Here is a 22,171-nt window from a genome sequence, read left to right as displayed (position 1 = left end):
GCCTATGTGGATAAGTTGGCTTTTGAGCTAAGTACCTCTGTGGCTCAAAAGCAGGTCTGAAGTGGCTCAGAAAAGTGATTTTGCTGCTACACTGCTTTTGGACTGTTGTGCCTTTCCAATACATTCAAGCAGAGCTGCTACTGTAGCAAATCCACGCATTCAGTGAAAAAAATAGAAAATTAAGAAGCAAACTTGCCCTGCAGTCCTTTTATTAGAAGTTTACTTTGCTGTAAGATTTACCTTTCCAAGTTTATGAAAAAAGTTGCAGAGATGTGAGAAGGGGAGGGACCCAGACCACAAGATGTAACTGTCTATATCTTAGACTCGGATCCCCAGAGCTCAAACGGGAACCAGTTGAATAAGGAGTGGCCTCTACCCATAGTAGGCAAACAAAGGGAGAGTGAAGGTACTCAGCACCAAGTGTCACTCCAGCTCCAAATAAGCCTCACCTTGCTGACAGCTAAAACTGGGGTCAAGAGCAGCTGCAGAAGAACAGACTAGGAACTGGAGAAGTAGAGAATGACAAGGGGACAATTTGTCCCCATGGGATTTCTCTATCACCATCTCATCCCTGCGAGTTCCGTCCCTGCCCCATCCCTGCAAGCTCTGTTCTCATCTGCACAAGCCTCAAACACTTATGATTTTAAAGTGTTCAAGGCTTCAGTTTTTTAAAGTTTAATGGCTACCGTATTTTCACGCATATAACGCGTGCGTTATACACGATTTTTACAAACCGAGTATAACCATGCGCATTATATTCGTGAGCCTGTTATCCCCCCTTTTTTTTTTTTTTACATAGTCCCCCCCCCTCCCGACGTCCGATTCACCCCGCAGGACCGCTCGCACCCCCACCCCGAAGGACCGCTCGCGCTCGAACACGTACCCGCACCCCAACCCCGAAGGACCGCTCGCACCCCCACAGCCTCTCACCCCCCCCCCCCCCATCATGAAGAAGCTGCCTACCGTCGTCCTGCTGCTTCCTCTGCCGGTGGTCCTGCCCCTTCTCTTAGCCCTGCGTCTACGCTGCTTCCTCTTCCAGCGGTCCCGCCCTTTCTCTGACGTGCGTGTGCGAGCGGTCCTTCGGGGTGGGGGTGCGAGTGGTCCTGCGGGGGGGGGGGGGCAGGACTTCAAGGGGGAGAGGAGAGTCGGGGCGGGCTAAAGGAGAGTTGGGCTGGCCAGAGGAGAGTCGGGGCGGCATGCGCGGTATAGGGGTGTGCGCGGTATATAAAAATTTATTTACATAAATTACAGTTTCCCGCGCGCTATACCCGTGTGCGCGTTGTACACGGGTGCGTGGTATATGAGTGAAAATACGGTAGATGGTTTTAAGTCTTACATTGCTGGATTGTTTTGTTTTTTGTTTTTTATAAATCTTTATTCATTTTCATATCTTTCAACAAGTGTACAATATTCAATCAAAAATTCGTACAAATCACTTGACATTCTCAATCATTATTGTCAAAATCATACAGAAGAACCCCCCTCCCCATCCCATCCATTAGAAATATACTAATTAAACATATAACATACAACCCCACCCCCACCCCCCCACTGAATATAATCTTATGTAATAAAAAGGTGTATGTCTGATCATTAGAATATGTAATCAATGGCCCCCATATTTTTTTTTAAATTATCATAATTTCCTTGCTGTAAAACAAGCATTCTCTCCATTTTATAAATATGGCAAACTGAATTCCACCAAAAGGTATAATTAAGTTTAATATAATCCTTCCAATTTCCAGTAATATGCTGAATGGCAACCCCTGTCAGTATTTGCAAAAGTTTATTATTGTGTGTTAAAAGTTGACTCTTTAATCTCATAGATGTTCCAAATAAAATAGTATCATAAGATATGGCAACATGATTTTCTAACAGTGAATTAATTTGGGACCAAATTGACTTCCAAAAGGCATTGATAAAGGGACAGAAAAAAAGTAAATGATCTAAAGTCCCAATATCTAAATTACAATGCCAGCATCTATTAGACCTAGAGCTATCCAACTTTTGTAAACGAACTGGGGGTCCAAAAAGCTCTATGCAACAAAAAGAACCAAGTTTGTCTCATAGATGCTGACCTTGTACTTTTTAACCTCCAAGACCAAAGTCGTGGCCATTGAGAAGAAGATTTGATGCGTTATCTCAATGCTCCAAATATTCTTAAGACCAGTTTTTTGTTTTTTATTCAAATACCCATACAACAATTTATACCACTGTGCGGCTTGGTGACCCAAGAAATCTGCCTGAAAGCATAGGAATTCCAAACTATACTGAGTATTAAAACTTTTCCATTCAGGCAACCCCTCCTGAATAGCCTGCTTCAGCTGCAGCCACTTAAAACTTTGTGTTTTATCTAAACCAAATTTATGTTGCAGCTGTGAAAAACTAAGCAGCAAACTATTTGAAACATCATTTAATGTCCGTATACCTGCAATAATCCAATGCTTCCAGACGATTTGAAATCCGCCAATTTTAATCTTGGAGTTTAGCCAAATGGATTGATTTAATGATTTAGAAATTGGATTTGGTGAAAGATTACTAACATAACGTAAAGTTCTCCATGTATCAAGCGAAATTCTATTTTCTTTATATTTCCTAGGCAATTTTATACTTATAAGGTGAGATAAATACAAAGGAAACAGGAGTCACCATTCTAAATATAACCAATCTGGTTCATTCTCCAAGTGTTCTGGGAGGATCCAATACATACCCTGTCTTAAAATATAGGCTTGATGATACCTAAAAATTTGGAAAATTTACCCCTCCCTCCACAATTGTCTTTTGTAAAGTTACTAAAGCAATTCTGGGTCTTTTACCCAACCAAAAAAAATTAGTAAGAATACCATTTAACTTCTTGTAAAATGACCCCTGAAAAAAAATTGGTATCATACTCATTTGATAACAAACCACAGGCAATATCATCATTTTAATAGTTTGAACTCTTCCCCACCAAGAAAGATGCAAAGGATTCCATTGCTCACACATTTCTGATATTTTCTTTAATAAAAATTTTTCCTTCTCTTTCACTGTATCTTCTATTGTGTTTTTAATAGTAATACCTAAGTATTTTAATCCATCTTCTTTCCAAACAAATGAAAATGATTCAAATAATCCTTTAGTACAGTGAACGTTGAACGGAAGAACTTCAAACTTTCTCCAATTTATTTTATATCCAGAAAATCTTCCCAACTTCTCTATTAATTCAAGTAAACATGGAATGGTAATTTCTGGGTCTCTCAAATAAAGCAGTATATCATCCGCATAAGCAGAAAGCTTATACTCCCAATTCGAATACGGAATACCTCGTATCCCCTTATCAAACCAATTTCGGAGTTCCGCAAGGTTCTATATTGTCTCCTTTATTGTTTAACATCTACTTGGCTCCTCTTTTAACTCTGTCAATCCATTGGGTTCACAGTATATGCTTATGCAGATGACTTCCAACTCCTGCACACAATTGATCCCACAAGTTCACACGACATTTCTAATATCAATCAAAAGCTAGCCAAAATCCACGACTGGCTAAATGTCAATAAGCTATCCTTAAGCATCAACAAAACTACTACTGTGCTTTTCTCAGGGAAAGAAGGGGTACAACTTATCGCCCCAGTGCTAATCGACAACAAGCCACTCAAACAAACTAACAACACTAAAATTCTGGGAGTGCTAATAGACAATAAACTCACGTTTCGTTCGCATATCAGTGCATTGGTCAAAAATTGCTTTTACAAGTTGAGGATGATACGATCACTAGTCCCCCTTCTTAATAAAATCTCCCTCAATATACTAGTTCATTCCCTAGTAATATCTAAACTAGATTATTGCAATTCTTTATTAAAAGGGGCTTATTTAAAAGACATAAGGCGTCTTCAACTTATACAAAACACAGCAATAAAGCAATGTTACTTACCGTAACAGTTGTTATTCAGGGACAGCAGGCAGCTATTCTCACTAGTGGGTGATGTCATCCGACAGAGCCCCGATACGGGCGTCTCACAAGCATATCTTGCTTGAAGAAACTCAGAAGTTTCGAGATGCCCGCACCGCGCATGCGCCAGTGCCTTCCCGCCCGATGGTCCGGGCTGTCTCCTCAGTTCAGGTAGCTAGCAGAGAAGCCAACCCAGGGGAGGTGGGTGGGACGTGAGAATAGCTGCCTGCTGTCCCTGGATAACAACTGTTACGGTAAGTAACATTGCTTTATCCCAGGACAAGCAGGCAGGTATTCTCACTAGTGGGTGACCTCCAAGCTAACCTCAATGGGATGGTGGGAGAGTTGGCAACTTAGGAGAATAAATTTTGTAATACTGTTTGGCCAAACTGTCCATCCCATCTGGAGAAAGTATCCAGACAATAATGAGAGGGGAATGTATGAACCGAGGACCAAGTGGCAGCCTTACAAATCTCCTCAATCGGTGTCTATCTGAGGAAGGCTACAGAGGCTGCCATTGCTCTGACCTTATGGGCTGTGACCTTATAGGGAAGGGGTAATCCAGCCTGGGCATAGCAGAAAGAGATACAAGCCGCCATCCAGTTGGAGATGGTGCGCTTCGATACAGGTCGTCCCAACTTGTTTGGATCAAAGGAGATGAAAAGTTGAGGAACAGTTCTGTGTGGTTTGGTGCGATCCAAGTAGAAAGCCAAAGCACGTTTACAGTCCAGAGTGTGAAGAGCTGATTCTCCAGGATGAGAATGAGGCTTTGGAAAAAACACAGGAAGCACAATGGATTGGTTGAGATGAAATTCAGAGACCACTTTAGGCAGGAATTTTGGATGAGTGCGGAGGACAACCTTGTCATGATGGAACACTGTGAAAGGTGGATCCGCCACTAAGGCCTGAAGCTCACTGACCCTGCGAGCAGACGTGAGGGCCACCAGAAAAACCACTTTCCAAGTGAGAAACTTAAGTGGAGCCTTGTTGAGAGGCTCAAAAGGAGGTTTCATAAGATGAGAAAGGACCACGTTAAGATCCCAAACCACTGGAGGAGGTTTGAGAGGAGGATTGACATGGAAAAGTCCTTTCATAAATCTGGAAACCACAGGATGAGCAGAGAGAGGTTTCCCTTGTAGAGGCTGATGGAAAGCCACAATAGCACTCAGGTGGACTCGTATAGATGTAGACTTGAGCCCAGACTGAGACAGGTGTAGAAGATAGTCCAATACAGAAGACAGGGAGGCTCGCTGAGGCTCCTTACGATTAGAAACACACCAGGAAGAGAATCTAGTCCACTTCTGGGAGTAGCATTGTCGAGTAGCAGGCTTCCTGGAAGCCTCCAGCACCTCCCTCACCGCCTGGGAAAACTGGTGAGGAGTTACGTTGAGAGGAACCAAGCTGTCAGGTGGAGGGACTGCAGATTGGGATGAAGCAGAGATCCCTGATGCTGAGTAAGCAGTGAAGAAAATACTGGTAGAAGGAATGGCTCCCTGCTGCTGAGTTGAAGTAGAAGGGAGTACCAAGGTTGTCTGGGCCACCGAGGAGCTATTAGAATCATGGTGGCATGGCCGGATTTCAATTTGACCAGAGTCTTTTGAATGAGAGGGAATGGAGGAAACGCATACAGAAAGTGAGTTCCCCAATCCAGGAGAAAGGCATCTGCCTCGAGACGATGAGGAGTGTAGATCCTGGAGCAAAATTGAGGCAGTTTGAAGTTGTGGGGAGCAGCAAAGAGGTCTATCTGAGGCGTTCCCCACTGACCAAAGATCTGATGAAGGGGGCTGGAATGGAGCGTCCATTCGTGAGGCTGGAGGAGACGACTTAAGTTGTCCGCCAAGACATTGTCCTTCCCCTGAATGTAGACAGCTTTGAGAAAGGTGTTGTGGCGAACCGCCCAATACCAGACTCTGAGAGCTTCCTGGCAGAGGGAGGCCGAGCCCGTGCCCCCCTGCTTATTGACGTAATACATGGCGACCTGGTTGTCTGTGCGAATTAGGACCACCATGTCGTGAAGCAGATGTTGAAATGCCTGAAGAGCATTGAAGATGGCTCTGAGCTCCAGAAGATTGATTTGATGGAGGCGGTCCGCACTGGTCCAGAATCCCTGAGTGCGAAGACCATCCAGATGAGCTCCCCATGCATAGGTCGAAGAATCGGTGGTGAGGAGTGTGAAACAGCAAACCTCTGGATAGATTTGAAGAGGTCATCCACCAAAGCAGAGACTGCCGAAGAGCAGGAGTGACTGTGATGTGTTGAGTCAACGGGTCCGACACCTGAGACCATTGAGAAGCCAGGGTCCACTGAGGAATCCTGAGATGAAGTCTGGCAAAAGGCATCACATGAACTGTCGAGGACATATGGCCCAGGAGCACCATCATGTGTCTCGCTGAGATGGACTGGCGAGAAGACACTGACTGGCAGAGGTGAAGAAGAGCATCCAGGCGCTGAGGAGGAATGAATGCCCTGAGCTGAATGGTGTCCAGAACTGCCCCGATGAAGGGGAGAGACTAGGTAGGCTGTAGATGAGATTTGGGGAAGTTGATCTCGAAGCCCAAACTCTGCAGGAACCGAATCGTGGAAAGGGGCACCGAGATGACCCCGGAGCAGAGGGGGCCTTGATGAGCCAGTCGTCGAGGTAGGGGAATACCTGAAGACCTTGGTTCCGGAGTGCAGCGGCCACTACCACCAGACACTTCGTGAAGACTCTGGGAGACGAGGACAGGCCGAATGGAAGCATTCGAAACTGCAGATGTAGATGTCCCACCCGAAATCTGAGGAACTTGCGAGAGGCCGGATGAATGGGAATGCGAGTGTAGGCCTCCTTGAGATCCAGAGAGCATAACCAGTCGTTCTGCTCGAGGAGGGGGTAGAGAGAAGCAAGAGTCAGCATGCGAAATCTCTCCTTGACCAGAAACTTGTTGAGGACCCGAAGGTCCAAAATGGGTCGCAAGTCACCCGTCTTCTTCGGGACGAGGAAGTACCGGGAGTAGAATCCTCGGTTGTGTTGGTCCACAGGGACCGGCTCGACGGCCCGAAGCCAGAGCAAAGCCTGAGCTTGAAGAAGGGCGGTCTGTGTCAAGTTGGAAGGATACTCTCTTGGAGGGTGGTCCGGGGGGACCCGATGGAATTGAAGAGAGTATCCTTCCTTGACGATGGAAAGGACCCAGAGGTCGGTGGTAATAGCCTCCCAGCGATGAAAGAAATGATGGAGGCGACCTCCGATGGGAAATACAGAAGGATGCAGAACGAGGTTGGTTATGCTCCCTGAGAGAGAGTCAAAAAGGCTGAGGAGCCTTGGGGACAGTAGACGGTTGAGGCTTCTGTTGAGCCTTCTGTGGAGGTTGTCTCTTTGCCGGTTGTCTCACAGCCGGAGCTTGCCTCGGAGTATAATGCCGCTGATAGATCAAGGGCGGTCTAGTAGGTCGAGACTGTTGAGGCTTAGGCTGGGGCCGAAGGATAGACTGAAAAGACTTTTCATGGTCAGATAACTTCTTTGTCACAGTCTCGATGGACTCGTCAAATAAATCCGCTCCTGCACAAGGAACATTGGCAAGTCTGTCCTGGAGGTTCGGATCCATGTCAATGGTCCGAAGCCATGCCAATCGACGCATAGCCACGGAACAGGCGGCAGCCCGTGCCAAAAGCTCAAAAGCATCGTAAGAGGATTGCATCAACTGGAGACGTAGCTGGGACAGCGAGGCCACTACTTCCTTGAATTCGAAGCGAGCCTGAGACTCAATGTAAGGTGTGAACTTCCGAAGCACAGGCAGGAAGAACTCCAAATAAGTTGCAAAATGAAAAGTGTAATTCAGAACTCGGGAAGCCATCATCGAGTTCTGGTATATTCTCCTCCCAAACTTATCCATGGTCCTGTCCTCGCGACCCGGAGGCACCGAGGCGTACACCTGGGACGGATGAGACCGCTTGAGGGAGGATTCGACCAGCAGGGATTGGTGAGAGAGTTGAGAGCCCTCGAACCCTTTGTGATGAACCTTGCGGTATCGTGCATCCAACTTGCCCGGAACCGCAGGAATGGAGTATGGTGTTTCAAAACATCTCAAACGTTTGATTGAGTAGTTTATGCAGAGGCAGGCGAAGAGACTCCGCAGGAGGATGAGGCAAATGCATGGTGTCAAGGTATTCCTTGGAGTACCGAGAACCGGTGTCCAAGGTAATGTCCAGGTCATCCGCCATCTGCCGGAGGAAAGAAGAAAAAGACAATTGATCCGCCAGCACCGGCCTCCGAGAAGGACTGGATGAAGTCGAGGCCTCGGGATCCACAGAGACCTGGGATCGACAGGGAGAATAAGAGGTAATCGGTTCCTCGTACTCCGGCCCCTGCGGAGGAGACATGTCCGACGAAGAGTACCCCAGGCGTGGCAGCATCTTCTGCGGTGAAACTTCAGAGTGCCGCGAGGAGTGCCGTGATGAATGTCTGGACCGATGCCCTTCTCGGTATCTGGAGGGGGATCTAGAATGACGATGCTTAGCATGATCCCCCGATGCCTCTAGTGAGTAGATGGGACTCGAGGCCATGGAGCGAAGAGGCGGGAGAGTCGACACCTCTCGAGATGCAGTCCAGGCTTGGTAAGGAGTGCAGAAGAACTCCTCTTGAGACTTGCGATTCCCAGGGCTTCGATTACCCGAAGAGGTATTCCAGACCTCTTTGTCTGAAGGCGTGATGGGCTCTAAAGGGGGCATGTCACTAAAGGAGGCCCGCCTCGAGGGACCGGCCGCCATACGCCGCACCTCCTCACCAAGCAGCGAGACCGACCGGCGAGGAGGAGGAGGAGGGGGCGGTCCGCCCCCCGAAATCGGAGTCGGGAGGTCACCCTGGATGGTGGCAATTAACCTGGGTCCCATGGTTTGTATGAGCTCAACAAACTGAGCCTCCAAAAGGGACTGCAACGAAGCCGATATGGAGGGTTCCGCACCGAAAGGGGGTCCTCCAGCACGGTCTTCGCACTCCTTCGTGGTCGAGTGCTTCTGCTTGGAAGCTTTCGGCACTTTGGTAACCACGGGTGGAATGGTAGAAGGCGGTACCTGATCCGAGGAGACGGAGGAAGGCAACGGTGCCGAAGTCGGAGTCGAAACCGGGACAAACGAAGCCGGCTTCAGGAGACCCGGAGCAGCAGGAGTGGTGGCGGGCTTCGCATGGGCAGGCGAAGCGGCAGCCGAAGTCGAAGCTGAGGGTTCTTTCGCAGCTTCCATTTTGAACATGGACTCCCACAAAAAACAGTGACGCTTAAACGCCCGCGCTGTAAGGGTGGAACAAGGCCGGCACGATTTCGGGAAATGTTCTGGACCAAGACACTGCAGGCAGCGTCGATGCGGGTCCGTCAGCGAAATCGCGCGCTGGCACTTGCTACACTTTTTAAAATCGGTAATTGGCCGGGACATAGGCCGAAAAAGCTCCGCCGCGAGATCAAAGGAGCGGGGCCTGAGCCACGCGGCCGACCCGGCCGAATCTCCGGAAGAAATTTTTTTTTTTAAGAAAAAGAAATAAAACACACGATAAGAGTAAAAAGAACTCAAAACCGCGGCTAGTTAGAAGGCAAAAAACGGGAATTCAGTCAGTGCAGAATCGAAGTAAAACTTCTCAGCTCCGCGGAAAGAAAAGAACTGAGGAGACACGCCCGGACCATCGGGCGGGAAGGCACTGGCGCATGCGCGGTGCGGGCATCTCGAAACTTCTGAGTTTCTTCAAGCAAGATATGCTTGTGAGATGTCTGTATCGGGGCTCTGTCGGATGACATCACCCACTAGTGAGAATACCTGCCTGCTTATCCTGGGATAAAGATAATTTCAGGTTCAAGAAAATTTGATCATGTCACACCATTACTGCAAAAAGCTCACTGGTTGCCAGTAACATATAGGATTACATATAAAATAGCTCTTCTAGTCTTTAAGACTATACAAACCAACGCTCCGGCATTTATAGATAGGCTTTTGATTCCAGAGAGCTCATCGAGAGTTCTTCGATCTACTTCACAGTCTACCCTTAATGTTCCTTCCTTGAAAATTATCGGAACATGCCGTGCTTCTATTTTTTCCGTAACTGCTCCAATAATTTGGAATTCTCTTCCTTTATATATAAGACCCGAACAAGATTTGCAGAAATTTAAGAGTAGTTTAAAGTGCCTTCTTTTTAAAGAAGCCTTTAACTGAAAATATAATGTCCAACCTAGATGTAATATCTTACAATTTCAGCCATTTTCAAATTAAGATTTTAATAGCTTTCTTATTCGACCCCCACCTCCACCAACAAGCCTTTTATTCTTACCCTCCTTATGTACTTCCCTTTTATGTACTTTTTCTTCAAAATTGTATTTCCTCCCCTCTTTCCTATTGTTTCCCGTGGCTTTAAAAAGAAAATCCCCCAAGTAAGTCTGGTAACGAATTATGTATATGTGATTTCTTTAAAATCATATTTTTACCTTTTGTACAACGCTTTGTAATTTGGTAAAGCGCTTAATCAAATAATATGAATAAACTTGAAACTTGAATAAAATAGCTATTAATAAGGGTTCCAAAACAACATCAAAGAGCAGAGGCGATAAAGGACAACCCTGTCTAATTCCCCTTAGCAAGTTAAACTGTTCTGACAAATTTTATTGTTAATATATAATCTTGCACCAGGAGAGCTATACAGTGTCTGAATCTTTTGAATAAATCCAGAACCTATACCAAACCATTCTAAAGCCTGATACATAGAAGTCCATTCAACTCTTATCAAAGGCTTTTTCTGCATCCAAGGAGATCAAAAAAGCCAGATCATTCATGTTTTTTGTAAAATTTAGAGAATGAAAAGCCAATCTATTGTTATTAGAAGAATGTCTCTTTGCAACAAATCCTGTTTGATGAGTTGTTTTAAAATTTAGTATCCTGATACCCATGCTCTGGTCTTCCCTACAAAAATTTAAAAAAAAGTTCCACCTTGGTCTGCTTTGTGGTTTCAGATATGGTACTACTCAAGTTAGATTCTTGTCTAATACCTGGCCTGTCTCTCCAACCTGTCCTGACCCAAGCAAAGTGTGCCACACATTTAGCACAATTAAAAAAAAAAAAAAAATTCTCTATATATTTAGTCAATCAGACTAAAACCACACTGTGATACCCCTATAGTTAAGGATGGAATCAAATAACTTCATGAAACGATGGGAGAGATTCTGATTAGACCAAGAATAAACCAGGTCAGTGGAAACCTAGTCCAACAGATACAAGTAGAAAGCTATAAATAAACGAGATGAGTTAATGCTGTTGTATGGTGTACTATCGAGTGAGATTACAATTGGATACCACATTTGTTTTTGTACTTCAGTAATTGAGGTATAACTGCATGCTTTCTATGTACTGCCAAGAGGGAAAGTGTCAGATTTCTTAGAACCAGTTTCAAGATGCCAGAGTCGGAACAAAGAGCAGCAGTTTTCCTCCCTGGGATGCTTGCTTTAGAAAATCAAGTCCTACAATTATAGGCTAACAAAGCAGCACAAAACAAACAACCCCACACCACACATTGCAACGGTAGTCAGCACCCTGAAACAAACAAAAAAATGGTTGCATCAAGAAGAACCGAAGGGCTTTAATAACCTCACCTGAAGCATGTCACTCAGTAAGTCAACATTCTTGATAACAGTGAGCCAAAATTCTGGGATGCCTTTTGGGTCTTCTTTCTCTTCATCCTTTTTTTCTTCTTCAAGTTTTGCCTTTTCTTTCATTTCCTCCTTGATTAAATTCAACTGCAGATTAATCTTGGGCATTAATAGTATTACAACATTTCTATAGGACAATTTTATCTATATGACAAACTATTTATTTATTCAATTTTTCCCGATTTTCTATACCATTCTCCCAGGAGAGCTCAGAACGGTTTACATGAGTTTATTCAGGTACTCAAGCATTTTTCCCTGTCTGTCCCAGTGGGCTCATAATCTATCTAATGTACCTGGGGCAATGGGAAGGATTAAGTGACTTGCCCAGGGTCACAAGGAGCAGCGTGGGCCTGAACCCACAACCTCAGGGTGCTGAGGCTGTAGCTTTAACCACTGCACCACACTCTCCCCTATGTCTTTAGTGTAACAAAAACAATGAAATAAGAGGCTAGGGGGTAATATGAACAATCAAAACAAAATCAACTCCCCTGAAAACACTTAGAACAACAAAGCATAAATCATAACAAAGAGGTGCTACAAACATAGCAAAGCAAAAGAAAAAGCCTCAGTTATATAGGTGGGGGAAACCCACTCCACCATAAATACATCATAGGAAGAAAAAAAACTTCTGTTGCTATAAACATGCACCCTCTGTGATACAAAAGGGAAGGCCCCAAAGCAGCCTGTTCAGTGCTGCTGCTGTTTGGGTCTGCGGTGTCATCGAGGTTGTGCTGCATATGGGGGGGGGGGGGGAATGGCTTCATATTATCTATTCCACAAAAGTCTCAAAGACTTTTATATTTCAGAAATGTTATGACATCTGAAATTCATTTTAAGGGTGATCTGTAATTTATTTGTTAACCATTTAAAACTCTATTTTATAGGGAAGATGTGGCATACTAGAACAATGCTTAGATTAGATCTAATGCAACATAATGAAATTGCTTTCAGGGTTCTGCTGCACAAGGGGATGTGTGAGAGATGACCGTTGTACACAAAAAAAAAAAAAGAAGACATCCTCCGAAAATAAGCCCTAGTGCGTTTTTTGGACCCAAAATTAATATGACAATATCTTATTTGGGGGGAAACACATTAGTAATGCACACAAATCATGAACACTGATAGCTTATTCCTTAAGATAACTGAATTGGGGAGGGTCCCACCAGAATATATTTGGGAACTGCTGTTAGGACAACACCGAAGAAACATTCTATTTATACTCCTCCGTTTTAGTTCTGAGGTTATTCAATGATCTGAAGCTGTTCTGAGATGAGCAGAAAGGCTTTGAACTTTGAAGCTAAACTGCAACCCCTTACCAAAATCTAGAAAAAAAATATGCCTGCAAGTAAGGGATAGCCTAAGCATCATAAGTTGTCACTTTTTCCAAGATCTTACACGACAAATAATTTACACCTATGTACTATAGAAATCGTGAAATTCAAAACGTCTTGTGGCACTTAAGTGGAGTGGCTGACACCAGGTCTAAGCAATAAGCTAGGGAAATGTGGGCTAAAATGCACACAGCAGTTAGCTACTGATCCATGCCATTTGGAGGCTGTTTGGACTGCTGTCAGCTAAACCCTAACTAGTTAAATCAAGGCTGGGCTAACTGTGGCCTGGGAATTAAACATAATGTGTTTTGGTGATTTTAAATACTGCGTTTTGCAATTTTCAGAATATCCACTTTAGCAGTTTCTATTGGTTTTTAGTTAACTTTATCAAAGTTGGGGAGCTCTGCACGTTTCCAGTTCCAACATTATATGTGGCCCACTAGGGATAGTATTGACATTCCTGCAGTTCTGTGTAGAAAGGCTGGAGAAACAGAAGCCCAAGGATTCCACAGTAAGAGATGGAGAACGAAAAACCAAATACTGTGGAAAATAATGTTCTTGAGATGGCATTTTATTGTCAGTTCAAAATAAAACGACCCAGTTTGTGATGGGACCCGACATGGCATCGCAGTTGTCACTTTCCCCCCCATTGGTGACGCCTTCATGTCTAAGGAGAATTGTATTTTCTTGTATGTATACACAACCGACTGAACATTTGTAACATGTGAGCTGAGGAAGGTTCCGTTGAACCAAAACACAGGCTGTGTCGGGTCCCGTCACAAACAACCGTGTATAATGGTTGCCCATCCCCAAGTTAGATCTTGGGGTGATTAGTATAGCAATTCAAACAGCCATTTAGTTTTCCGTCTAATAAATCTGCAGATACTCACTGAAATCTCCTCCTCTTCATCTGTTTTCCATTCGCATTCTTCTTCTGTGGGTTCATAGATTGCATTGATGATTTCGCTTCTCTAGAAGATTAAGTCAAGCATGTCACTATGGTAATACAGCAGCTACAAGAATTACTCCCTCTATATAAAGAGGTATCACCCTTATTACCACTGTCAGCTCTTCATTTGAAAGATATATACATTGTATGTAAAACTACAACCCTGGTATTTAAAAATATTTGCTATTTACGGCAGTTACTAGGTTTCAGAAAGTTAAGATAAATATTCAATTACATCTTATGTTAAATTTTCAAAAAGAAAAAGTTTGGGCCAGCCCAGAAATTGAGGCAGGTGAAGTAAAAAAAATAAAAAAAAAAAGGTTCCACCAGAGAGACATCACTGGATAAGCTGTGGTGTCCCCTGGAGGAATCCAGTATGCATCTGCCAAAGCAGAACATACCTATGCTCCCATCAACTACTGCAACCACAATGAGCAAACCACTACATACTTGCTATCCTGTGCATACCAGGGAAAGCCAATCGGGCAATGAATCAGAAAATGCCTATCCACAGTAACCATTATCTCTTCCTCTCTCTAAGAGATCCTGAGTGCCTCTTCCAGGCTTTCTTGAATTCAGACAGTCTTCACCACCTCTTCCAGGAGACTGTTCCACACATTTTACCACCCTTTCTGTAAAAAATATTTCCTTAGATTACTCCTGAGCCTACCATCTATCAACTTCATCCTATGCCCTCTCATTCCAGAGCTTCTTTTCAAATGAAAGACTCGAGTCATGCGCATTTACATCATGTAGGTATTTAAACGTCTATCATATCTCTCCTCTCCCACCTTTCCTCCAAAGTATACAGATTGAGATCTTTAATGTCACAAAATCCAATGAGGATCAAGAGATAGCATATATCTTATAACCAAGTCCAAAATCTCTTGTTAAAGCCAAAGATAGGTAATTAACTTTGAGGAAAAAGGTCTCAGTAACCCCGCGAACAATCCACAAGGGATAATCGTTTGCATATATAAGGGGTTCCAGTGTCTATCATTGACCCAAAAAACCTCCTAGTAATTCTCTATTTTTAACTTGAAACTTTTTAAATTCAATTTTTACTTATTGAATAAATAACTTAGTGAATAAATAGCTTATCAATAGTTGAACAATATGCAAATGCTCTTAATTTAGTGCTTGCAAGAAAAGCAAGAGTGGGACTTATCTTAATCTGCATCTGCCGATGTCTGAATCATAACAGTAACAAGGTTGTTCAACCAGAGGATGGGGGTTGATTGAACTGCCTTGTTACTGTTATGATTCAGACATTGGCAGATGCAGATTAAGATAAGTCCCACTCTTGCTTTTCTTGCAAGCACTAAATCAAGAGCGTTTGCATATTGTTCAACAATTGATAAGCTATTTATTCACTAAGTTATTTATTCAATAAGTAAAAGAATATAAAATTGAATTTAAAAAGTTTCAAGTTAAAAATAGAGAATTACTATGAGGTTTTTAGGGTCAATGATAGACACTGGAACCCCTTATATATGTGAACGAGTCTTAAGTGATGTCTTAAATATAAAATGTATTTACTTTGTATTGCACTTATTGAAAATGAATAAAGAATTAAAAAAAAAAAAAATTACCTATCTTTGGCTTTAACAAGAGATTTTGGACTTGGTTATAATCTTTAAGTCTGTCCCCATACGCCTTATCACGAAGACCACTCACTATTTTAGTAGCCTTCTTCTTATCCATCCTTTTTATATCTTTTTGAAGGTGCAGCCTCCAGAATTAAACATAATATTCTAAATGAGGTCTCACCAAAGTCTTATACAGGGGCATCCTTCTGGCCATACTTCTCCCTATGTACCATAGCATCCTTCTAGCTTTCACAACTTTCAACCTGTTTGGCCACTTTAATAGCATCATATACAATCATACCCAAGTCCCACTCTGTCGTGCACATAAGTTCTTCACCCCTCTAAACTGTACCGTTCCCTAGGGGTTTTGCAGCCCAAATGCATGACTTTGCATTTCTTAGCATTAAATTTTGGCTGTCAAATTTCAAACCATTCTTCAAGCTTCAGCAGATCTTTCTTCATGTTATTCACACCATCCTGGGTGTCTAACTCTATTGCAGATTTTGGCATCATCCACAAAGAGATAAATCTTACCCGACAGCAATATCATTTATAAAAAATGTTAAAAACAGGCCCAAGAACAGAACCTTGAGGCACATCACTGGTAACATCCCTTTCCTCAGAGCGTTCTCCATTGATCACTACCCTCTGTCGCCTTCCACTCAACCAGTTCCTAATCCAGCCCATCACTTTGGGACCCATCCCGAGGGCACTCAAGTTTATTTATTAAACATCTTGTGTGGAACACTGTCAAAGGTTTTGCTAAAATCTAAATACACCATATCTAGCGCACTCCCTCTATCCAATTCTCAGGTCACCCAGTAAAAGAAATTGATCAGATTTGTCTGACAAGACCTACCTCTAGTGAATCCATGTAAAGAATGACACGGGGAAAAAAAATTATCACAGTTCCCGCCCTATCCCCGTGAGCTTGTCCTCATCCCCCAGAACTCAGTTCCTGTCCCCGCAAGCTCAGTCACTGTCCCTGCCCTGCAAGCTTGGTCCCCCATCCTGCAAACTGTCAGATCCCATCCGCACAAGCCTCGAATAGTTATGATTTTATACTGAACTTATTTTATTAAAGTCTAAAAAGAGACAATATTCTGTACAATTGTCATTTTATAAACACAAAAACAGAGCAAGAATCAACAAAACCCCTGTCTCCACTCCCTTTCACAAATATCCCCTCCACTATTGTGAAAACTGAACAAACCAAAAATTACTACAGAATGCTGCTACATAGCAAAATCAAGCTATCAGAATACTTCAGTCACAAGTGGCAGGAATAGTGTTAGGGGACAGCAACTGCACCCTGCTCAGAGAGAGAGCCCTAAGCCAGCTGGAAGCTAAAGAAGCACAGCCTGGGCTTTGCGGTCCCCAGTTATGTCCAATACCAGCTCTAGCAGGATACATATTTCAAATCTGAAATATTGAAATCACAAAATATAAAATTTATTTTTTCTACCCTTTGTTGTCTGGGGAGTAGATGCCAAGTCTGACACGGGTGCAATTTTTTTTACCACGGGGTGGTAAAAGGTCTTGTCCCCATTCCGCAAGGTCTTATCTTCATTCCTGCGGTAAACCAGTTGTAAAAGTCTCCATTCCTGCGGATTTACTGCAGTGACCATGGTTTACCGCGGTAAACGGTCCCCGTGTCATTCTCTAAATCCATGTTGCCTCCGATCCTGTAATCCACAGGATTATAGAAACTTCACCATTCTCCAATTTAAAAGTGTTCCCATTAATTTGCTTACCACAGAAGTCGCCTGTAATTCCATACTTCTTCCTTACTTCCACTTTTGTGGAGAGAACATAAGAACTGCCACTGCTGGGTCAGACCTGTGGTCCATTGTGCCCAGAAGTCCACTCACGAGGCGGCCCTTAGGTCATCAAAGACCAGTGCCCTAACTGAGACTAGCCCTACCTGTGTACGTTCCGGTTCAGCAGGAACTTGCCTAACTTTGTCTTGAATCCCTGGAGGGTGTTTTCCCCTATAACAGCCTGTGGAAGAGCATTCCAATTTTCTACCACTCTCTGGGTGAAGAAGAACTTCCTTACGCTTGTATAGAATCTATCCCCTTTTAACTTTAGAGAGAGTGCCCTCTCGTTCTCCCTACCCTGGAGAGGGTGAACAACCTGTTTCTATCTACTAAGTCTATTCCCTTCAGTATCTTGAATGTTTCGATCATGTCCCCTCTCAGACTTCTCTTTTCAAGGGAGAAGAGGCCCAGTTTCTCTAATCTCTCACTGTACGGCAGTATGATCTTCTAACGTTAAGTATTGATCTAATGTCACCCCTAAGATCTTAATTGAGCTGACAATATCAAAATTCTGGTTGTTGATTTGAAGCTTTTTCTCTGCAATGCTATCATTTAGACTTGTGAGAAAAAATTTAGTTTTTTCTGGATTGAGCTTGAGTTTAAACCTGAACATCCAATGTTCTATCTGTGCTAGAAGAACAGCAATCTGAGCTGGGTTAGAGGTACTGTAACAGAGTGCATTGGAAAGCAAGCAATTGGGGGGGAGGGATCACATCCGCCCTTCTCCAGTCCTCCTGTACCACTCCCAACTCTAGAAACTCATTGAAAAGGTCAGTGGAGCCACCATAACTTCCCTAAGTTTCTTCAGCGCCCTTGGATGTAACTTAAGTTGTTTTAAACTAGTCTGAGAAGCATCTAAGTGCCAAAAGGATACCCAAACTGACCAGATGACCACTGGAGGGATTAAGTAATGAGTCCCATACACCTCCCCAGTAATCACCGACCCCTCCCACCCCCCAAATATTTGAATGAAACAGTACATACCTGGCTCTAGAACAGCAGCCCAGTAGAGAATCACACAAGTTTCTTAAGTAGTCAGGTGGGTGGGCTAGTGAACCATAAATAGGAAGAGCCAGGCCCATAAGCTACTCTAACCACTACATTTATGGTGGAAAGTGTGAGCCCATCAAAACCCTACAATACTGCCGTATAGGTGTCACCTGCAGCCATAAGGGCTATTGGGATTGTGGACAAGTGGGTACGGTAAGTTTTGTGGGCATTTTGGAGGCTCACCACACATAAGGGGGTTATGGTGAGATGTACTTTTGGCACTGTTTATGTGAAGTTCACAGCAGTGCCTTCTAATGCTCTGTTGGCACGTCTGTGTGGCCAGTCCACGAAAGCTGGCTCCTCCCACATCCAATGGGCTTCATTTGGACAATTTCAACTTGAACGGTATTGTGGTCGAAAATGAGGAATAAAGTTAAACATACTGAGTATGGACATCTAGTTGGACTTTCCTGGTGGCCAAGTCGTCCAACTAAATGAATTTTCAAAAAAAAATTTAGATGTCCAGCATTTTCAAAAATGGACCCTTCTGGAAGTCCAATTTTGGACATTTTGCGGGGAATGTCCAAAGTCAGACTTAGATATCCTATTGAAAATGTCTCTCCACACTTACAATATACACTTAAAGGGTACTTTGCAGCAATGTTAGCACAGCGCTTAACACTTTTTTTGGACCTCTAAAAAGCTACAGAATATCTTACCTTATCATATAAGGGCTGATAAAGAGCAGCATACTTTCGTTCCAACTCATGAACTTCCTCATAGAACTTGGCTTCAATCTGTGCACATTTAACCTGAAGATTCTTGAGGGCATTCACTCGCCTCTTAACTACTTTAGGCAAACTGAAAAAGTTTAAAGATGGCACCATAAGCAATCAAGTTTCCTGACCATTTTGACTCCTAAATCAGATTGGTCAATTAAAAAAAAGCACTTCTACTACATGACCAAAAAATAGATTAAGTTTGCTCAAGCTGCATTTCTGGTCTACATGTGTTATTGCAGATCTTATAGATTAACCACCGGTCAAAGACTCAAGTCATCTGTTGGTGCACACAAAAAAAATGTGAATTTGTTCCTACCTGTTAATAGGTTAGTCCAGACCTATGGTCTAGGTCCTGTATCAGCAGTTGGAGGCCGAGACATAAATAGTCGGATAACATCAGTATGAATATGTGGTACAGCCAGGAACGCTTACTGCAACCAATTAAAACCATTCAAGGCAGTTTGGGTATGGGTAAATTGAGTACCATCACACTCTAGGGGTGGATCCATGTAGTGGTCCTGTGGGCACAGCAGGGATAAGAGGTCTGCTGTGGCTAGGAAGGTTGACTGAATATTAGGCTTAAACAGTGGGAGCTATCCAAAGTCTTGGCATAGGCTAATCTAGGGGTAGGCAATTCTGGTCCTCGAGAGCCACAGGCAGGTCAGGCTTTCAGGATATCCACAATGAATATATACGAGATGGATTTGCATGCACTACCTCTTTAAGATACAAATCTCTCATTCCTTGTGTTTACAATTATTTTCATTCGGATCCTACTTCCACTTTCTGAAGGATTCTCTTTTGGTTCCAATATCTTCCAGCCCGATGTAAATTTTTGACCTTTGAAACTTCTAAGTTTTTATTACCATTCTTCTCATGCTATCATAAGTCTCCTTTTCTAAAGTTAAATGGTGCTGTATTGGATTTTGTGGGTGAACTTATTCCAGGGATTATATCAAATCTGATCATGTTATGATCACTGTTATCAAGTGGCCCCAGCACCATTACCTCCTGCACTAATTCATGGGCTTCACCAAGAACAAGGTCTAGAATTGCTTCACTTCTTATGTCAGGTCCTTAGCCAGATGTTCAATAAAGCAGTCCTTGATTTCATCAAGGAATTTTATCTAACTAGCATGCCCTGTTACATTTATACAGTCAATATCAGGGTATCTGAAATCACCCATTATTGGGTTATCAGAAATTAAGGAGGCTTAACACATTGGGTTAACATTTCAGCATCTGTTCATTCATCCTGGTCAGGCAGATGGTAGTACACTCCTATCACTTTCCCCTTTATACATTCATAGGATTCAAATACAAAATACCGTTATGACACCATAAAGCACAGTTACTTACCGTAACAGGTGTTATCCAGGGACAGCAGGCATATATTCTCACATGTGGGTGACGTCATCTACGGAGCCCCGATGCGGAAGCATTTTCAAGCAAACTTGATTGAAGATTTAAGTTTGCTCTGCTGCTCCACGCATGCGTGCCTTCCTGCTCCACTAGGGGGGCGCATCCCCTCGTGGTCTCCAGTTCTCTTAACTAGCAAAGAAGCCAACCTCGGGGAGGTGGGCGGGTTGTGAGAATATATGCCTGCTATCCCTGGATAACACCTGTTACGGTAAGTAACTGTGCTTTATCCCAGGACAAGCAGGCATGATATTCTCATATGTGGGTGACCTCCAAGCTAACTGAAAAGGGATGGAGGGAAGTTGGCAATTTAAGCAAATAGATTTCGCAATACCGATTGGCCGAACCGGCCATCGCTTCTGGACAGTGAGTCCAGACAGTAGTGGGAGGTGAAAGTATGAACCAAAGACCACGTGGCAGCCTTGCAGATTTCCTCAATAGGTGTGGACCTGAGGAACGCTACGGAGGCTGCCATCGCTCGGACCTTGTGTCCCATTACTCGACCATGCAGTGCGAGACCAGCCTGAGCGTAGCAAAAGGTGATGCAATCGGCCAACCAGTTGGACAAGGTGCGCTTGGAAACTGGGTGGCCTAACCGGTTTGGGTCGACGGACAAAAACAATTGTGGGACTTTCCGGTGTGGTTGAGTGCGTTGGAGGTAAAAGGCCAACGCTCTCTTACAGTCAAGAGTGTGAAGCGCCACCTCTCCGGGGTGAGAGTGGGGCTTGGGAAAAAACACGGGCAAGACGATGGACTGATTGAGGTGAAAATCAGACACTACTTTAGGCAAGAACTTTGGATGTGTGCGGAGTACCACCTTGTCATGGTGGAATACAGTGAAGGGTGGGTCCGCTACCAGAGCCTGTAGCTCACTAACTCGCCGAGCGGAAGTGAGTGCAAGCAGGAAAATCACCTTCCAAGTGAGGAATTTAGGATGGCATTTGTCTAGGGGCTCAAATGGAGGTTTCATTAGTTGAGCCAGAACCACGTTAAGGTCCCAAACCACCGGAGGGGGTTTGAGAGGAGGGTGGACATTCAGAAGACCCTTCATGAAGCGAGAGACTAAGGGGTGGAGCGAGAGGGCTTTTCCTTCCAGGGGCTGATGAAAGGCCGCAATCACACTGAGATGTACTCGAATGGAGTTGGTCTTTAGGCCGGAGTGAGATAATTGAAGTAAATAGTCCAGGACCAGAGGGACGGGGACCGACACCGGGTCCTGGCTGTGAGAGGAGCACCAGGCTGAGAATCTGGTCCACTTTTGGGAATAGCAGGTTCTCGTCGAGGTCTTTCTAGAGGCCTCCAATATCTCCTTGACTGATTGAGACACGGGGAGAGAAGTCAGGGGGAAAGAAACCAAGCATTCAGATGAAGAGATTGAAGATTGGGATGTAACAGCGAACCCTGACTCTGTGATAGTAGAGAGGGAAACCGAAGCAGAGGCAGTGGATCTCTGACACTGAGTTGAAGTAGAAGGGAAAACCAAGGCTGGCGTGGCCAGCGAGAAGCAATCAGGATCAGGGTGGCTTTCACCGTTTTCAGGTGGACCAGCGTCCGCAGGATCAGAGGAAACAGCGGAAACGCGTACAGAAACCTTCCCTCCCAGTCGAGGAGGAAGGCGTCGGCCTCGAGTCGGTCCGGGGAGTGTATCCGGGAGCAGAAGAGGGGCAGTTTGTGATTGTGGGGGGATGCGAACAGATCTATTTGAGGC

At 44.1% G+C, this 22,171-nt stretch overlaps 1 protein-coding gene across 7 annotated transcripts in view; it reads right to left on the bottom strand.

Annotated features, from left to right (window-relative positions):
• Nucleotides 1–22,171, bottom strand: part of NAP1L1 (nucleosome assembly protein 1 like 1) — a 96,628-nt gene that overhangs the window by 37,291 nt on the left and 37,166 nt on the right. For 4 of the 7 annotated variants that reach the window (XM_033951502.1, XM_033951503.1, XM_033951496.1 and 1 more), the window contains exons 5-7: nucleotides 18,982–19,123; nucleotides 13,805–13,885; nucleotides 11,527–11,670 (exon numbers count right to left, since the gene is read on the bottom strand). In XM_033951502.1, the coding sequence (XP_033807393.1) occupies nucleotides 11,527–11,670; nucleotides 13,805–13,885; nucleotides 18,982–19,123 (367 nt within the window). The remainder of the gene's footprint in view (nucleotides 1–11,526; nucleotides 11,671–13,804; nucleotides 13,886–18,981; nucleotides 19,124–22,171) is intronic. The other 3 variants (XM_033951499.1, XM_033951500.1, XM_033951501.1) reach the window with 2 other exon arrangements.

Source organism: Geotrypetes seraphini, chromosome 7 (assembly GCF_902459505.1).
Source record: "Geotrypetes seraphini chromosome 7, aGeoSer1.1, whole genome shotgun sequence".
Classification (NCBI taxonomy): domain Eukaryota; kingdom Metazoa; phylum Chordata; class Amphibia; order Gymnophiona; family Dermophiidae; genus Geotrypetes; species Geotrypetes seraphini.
Note: the sequence above shows the minus strand (reverse complement) of the source record. Positions and strands in the feature narration are given on the sequence as shown.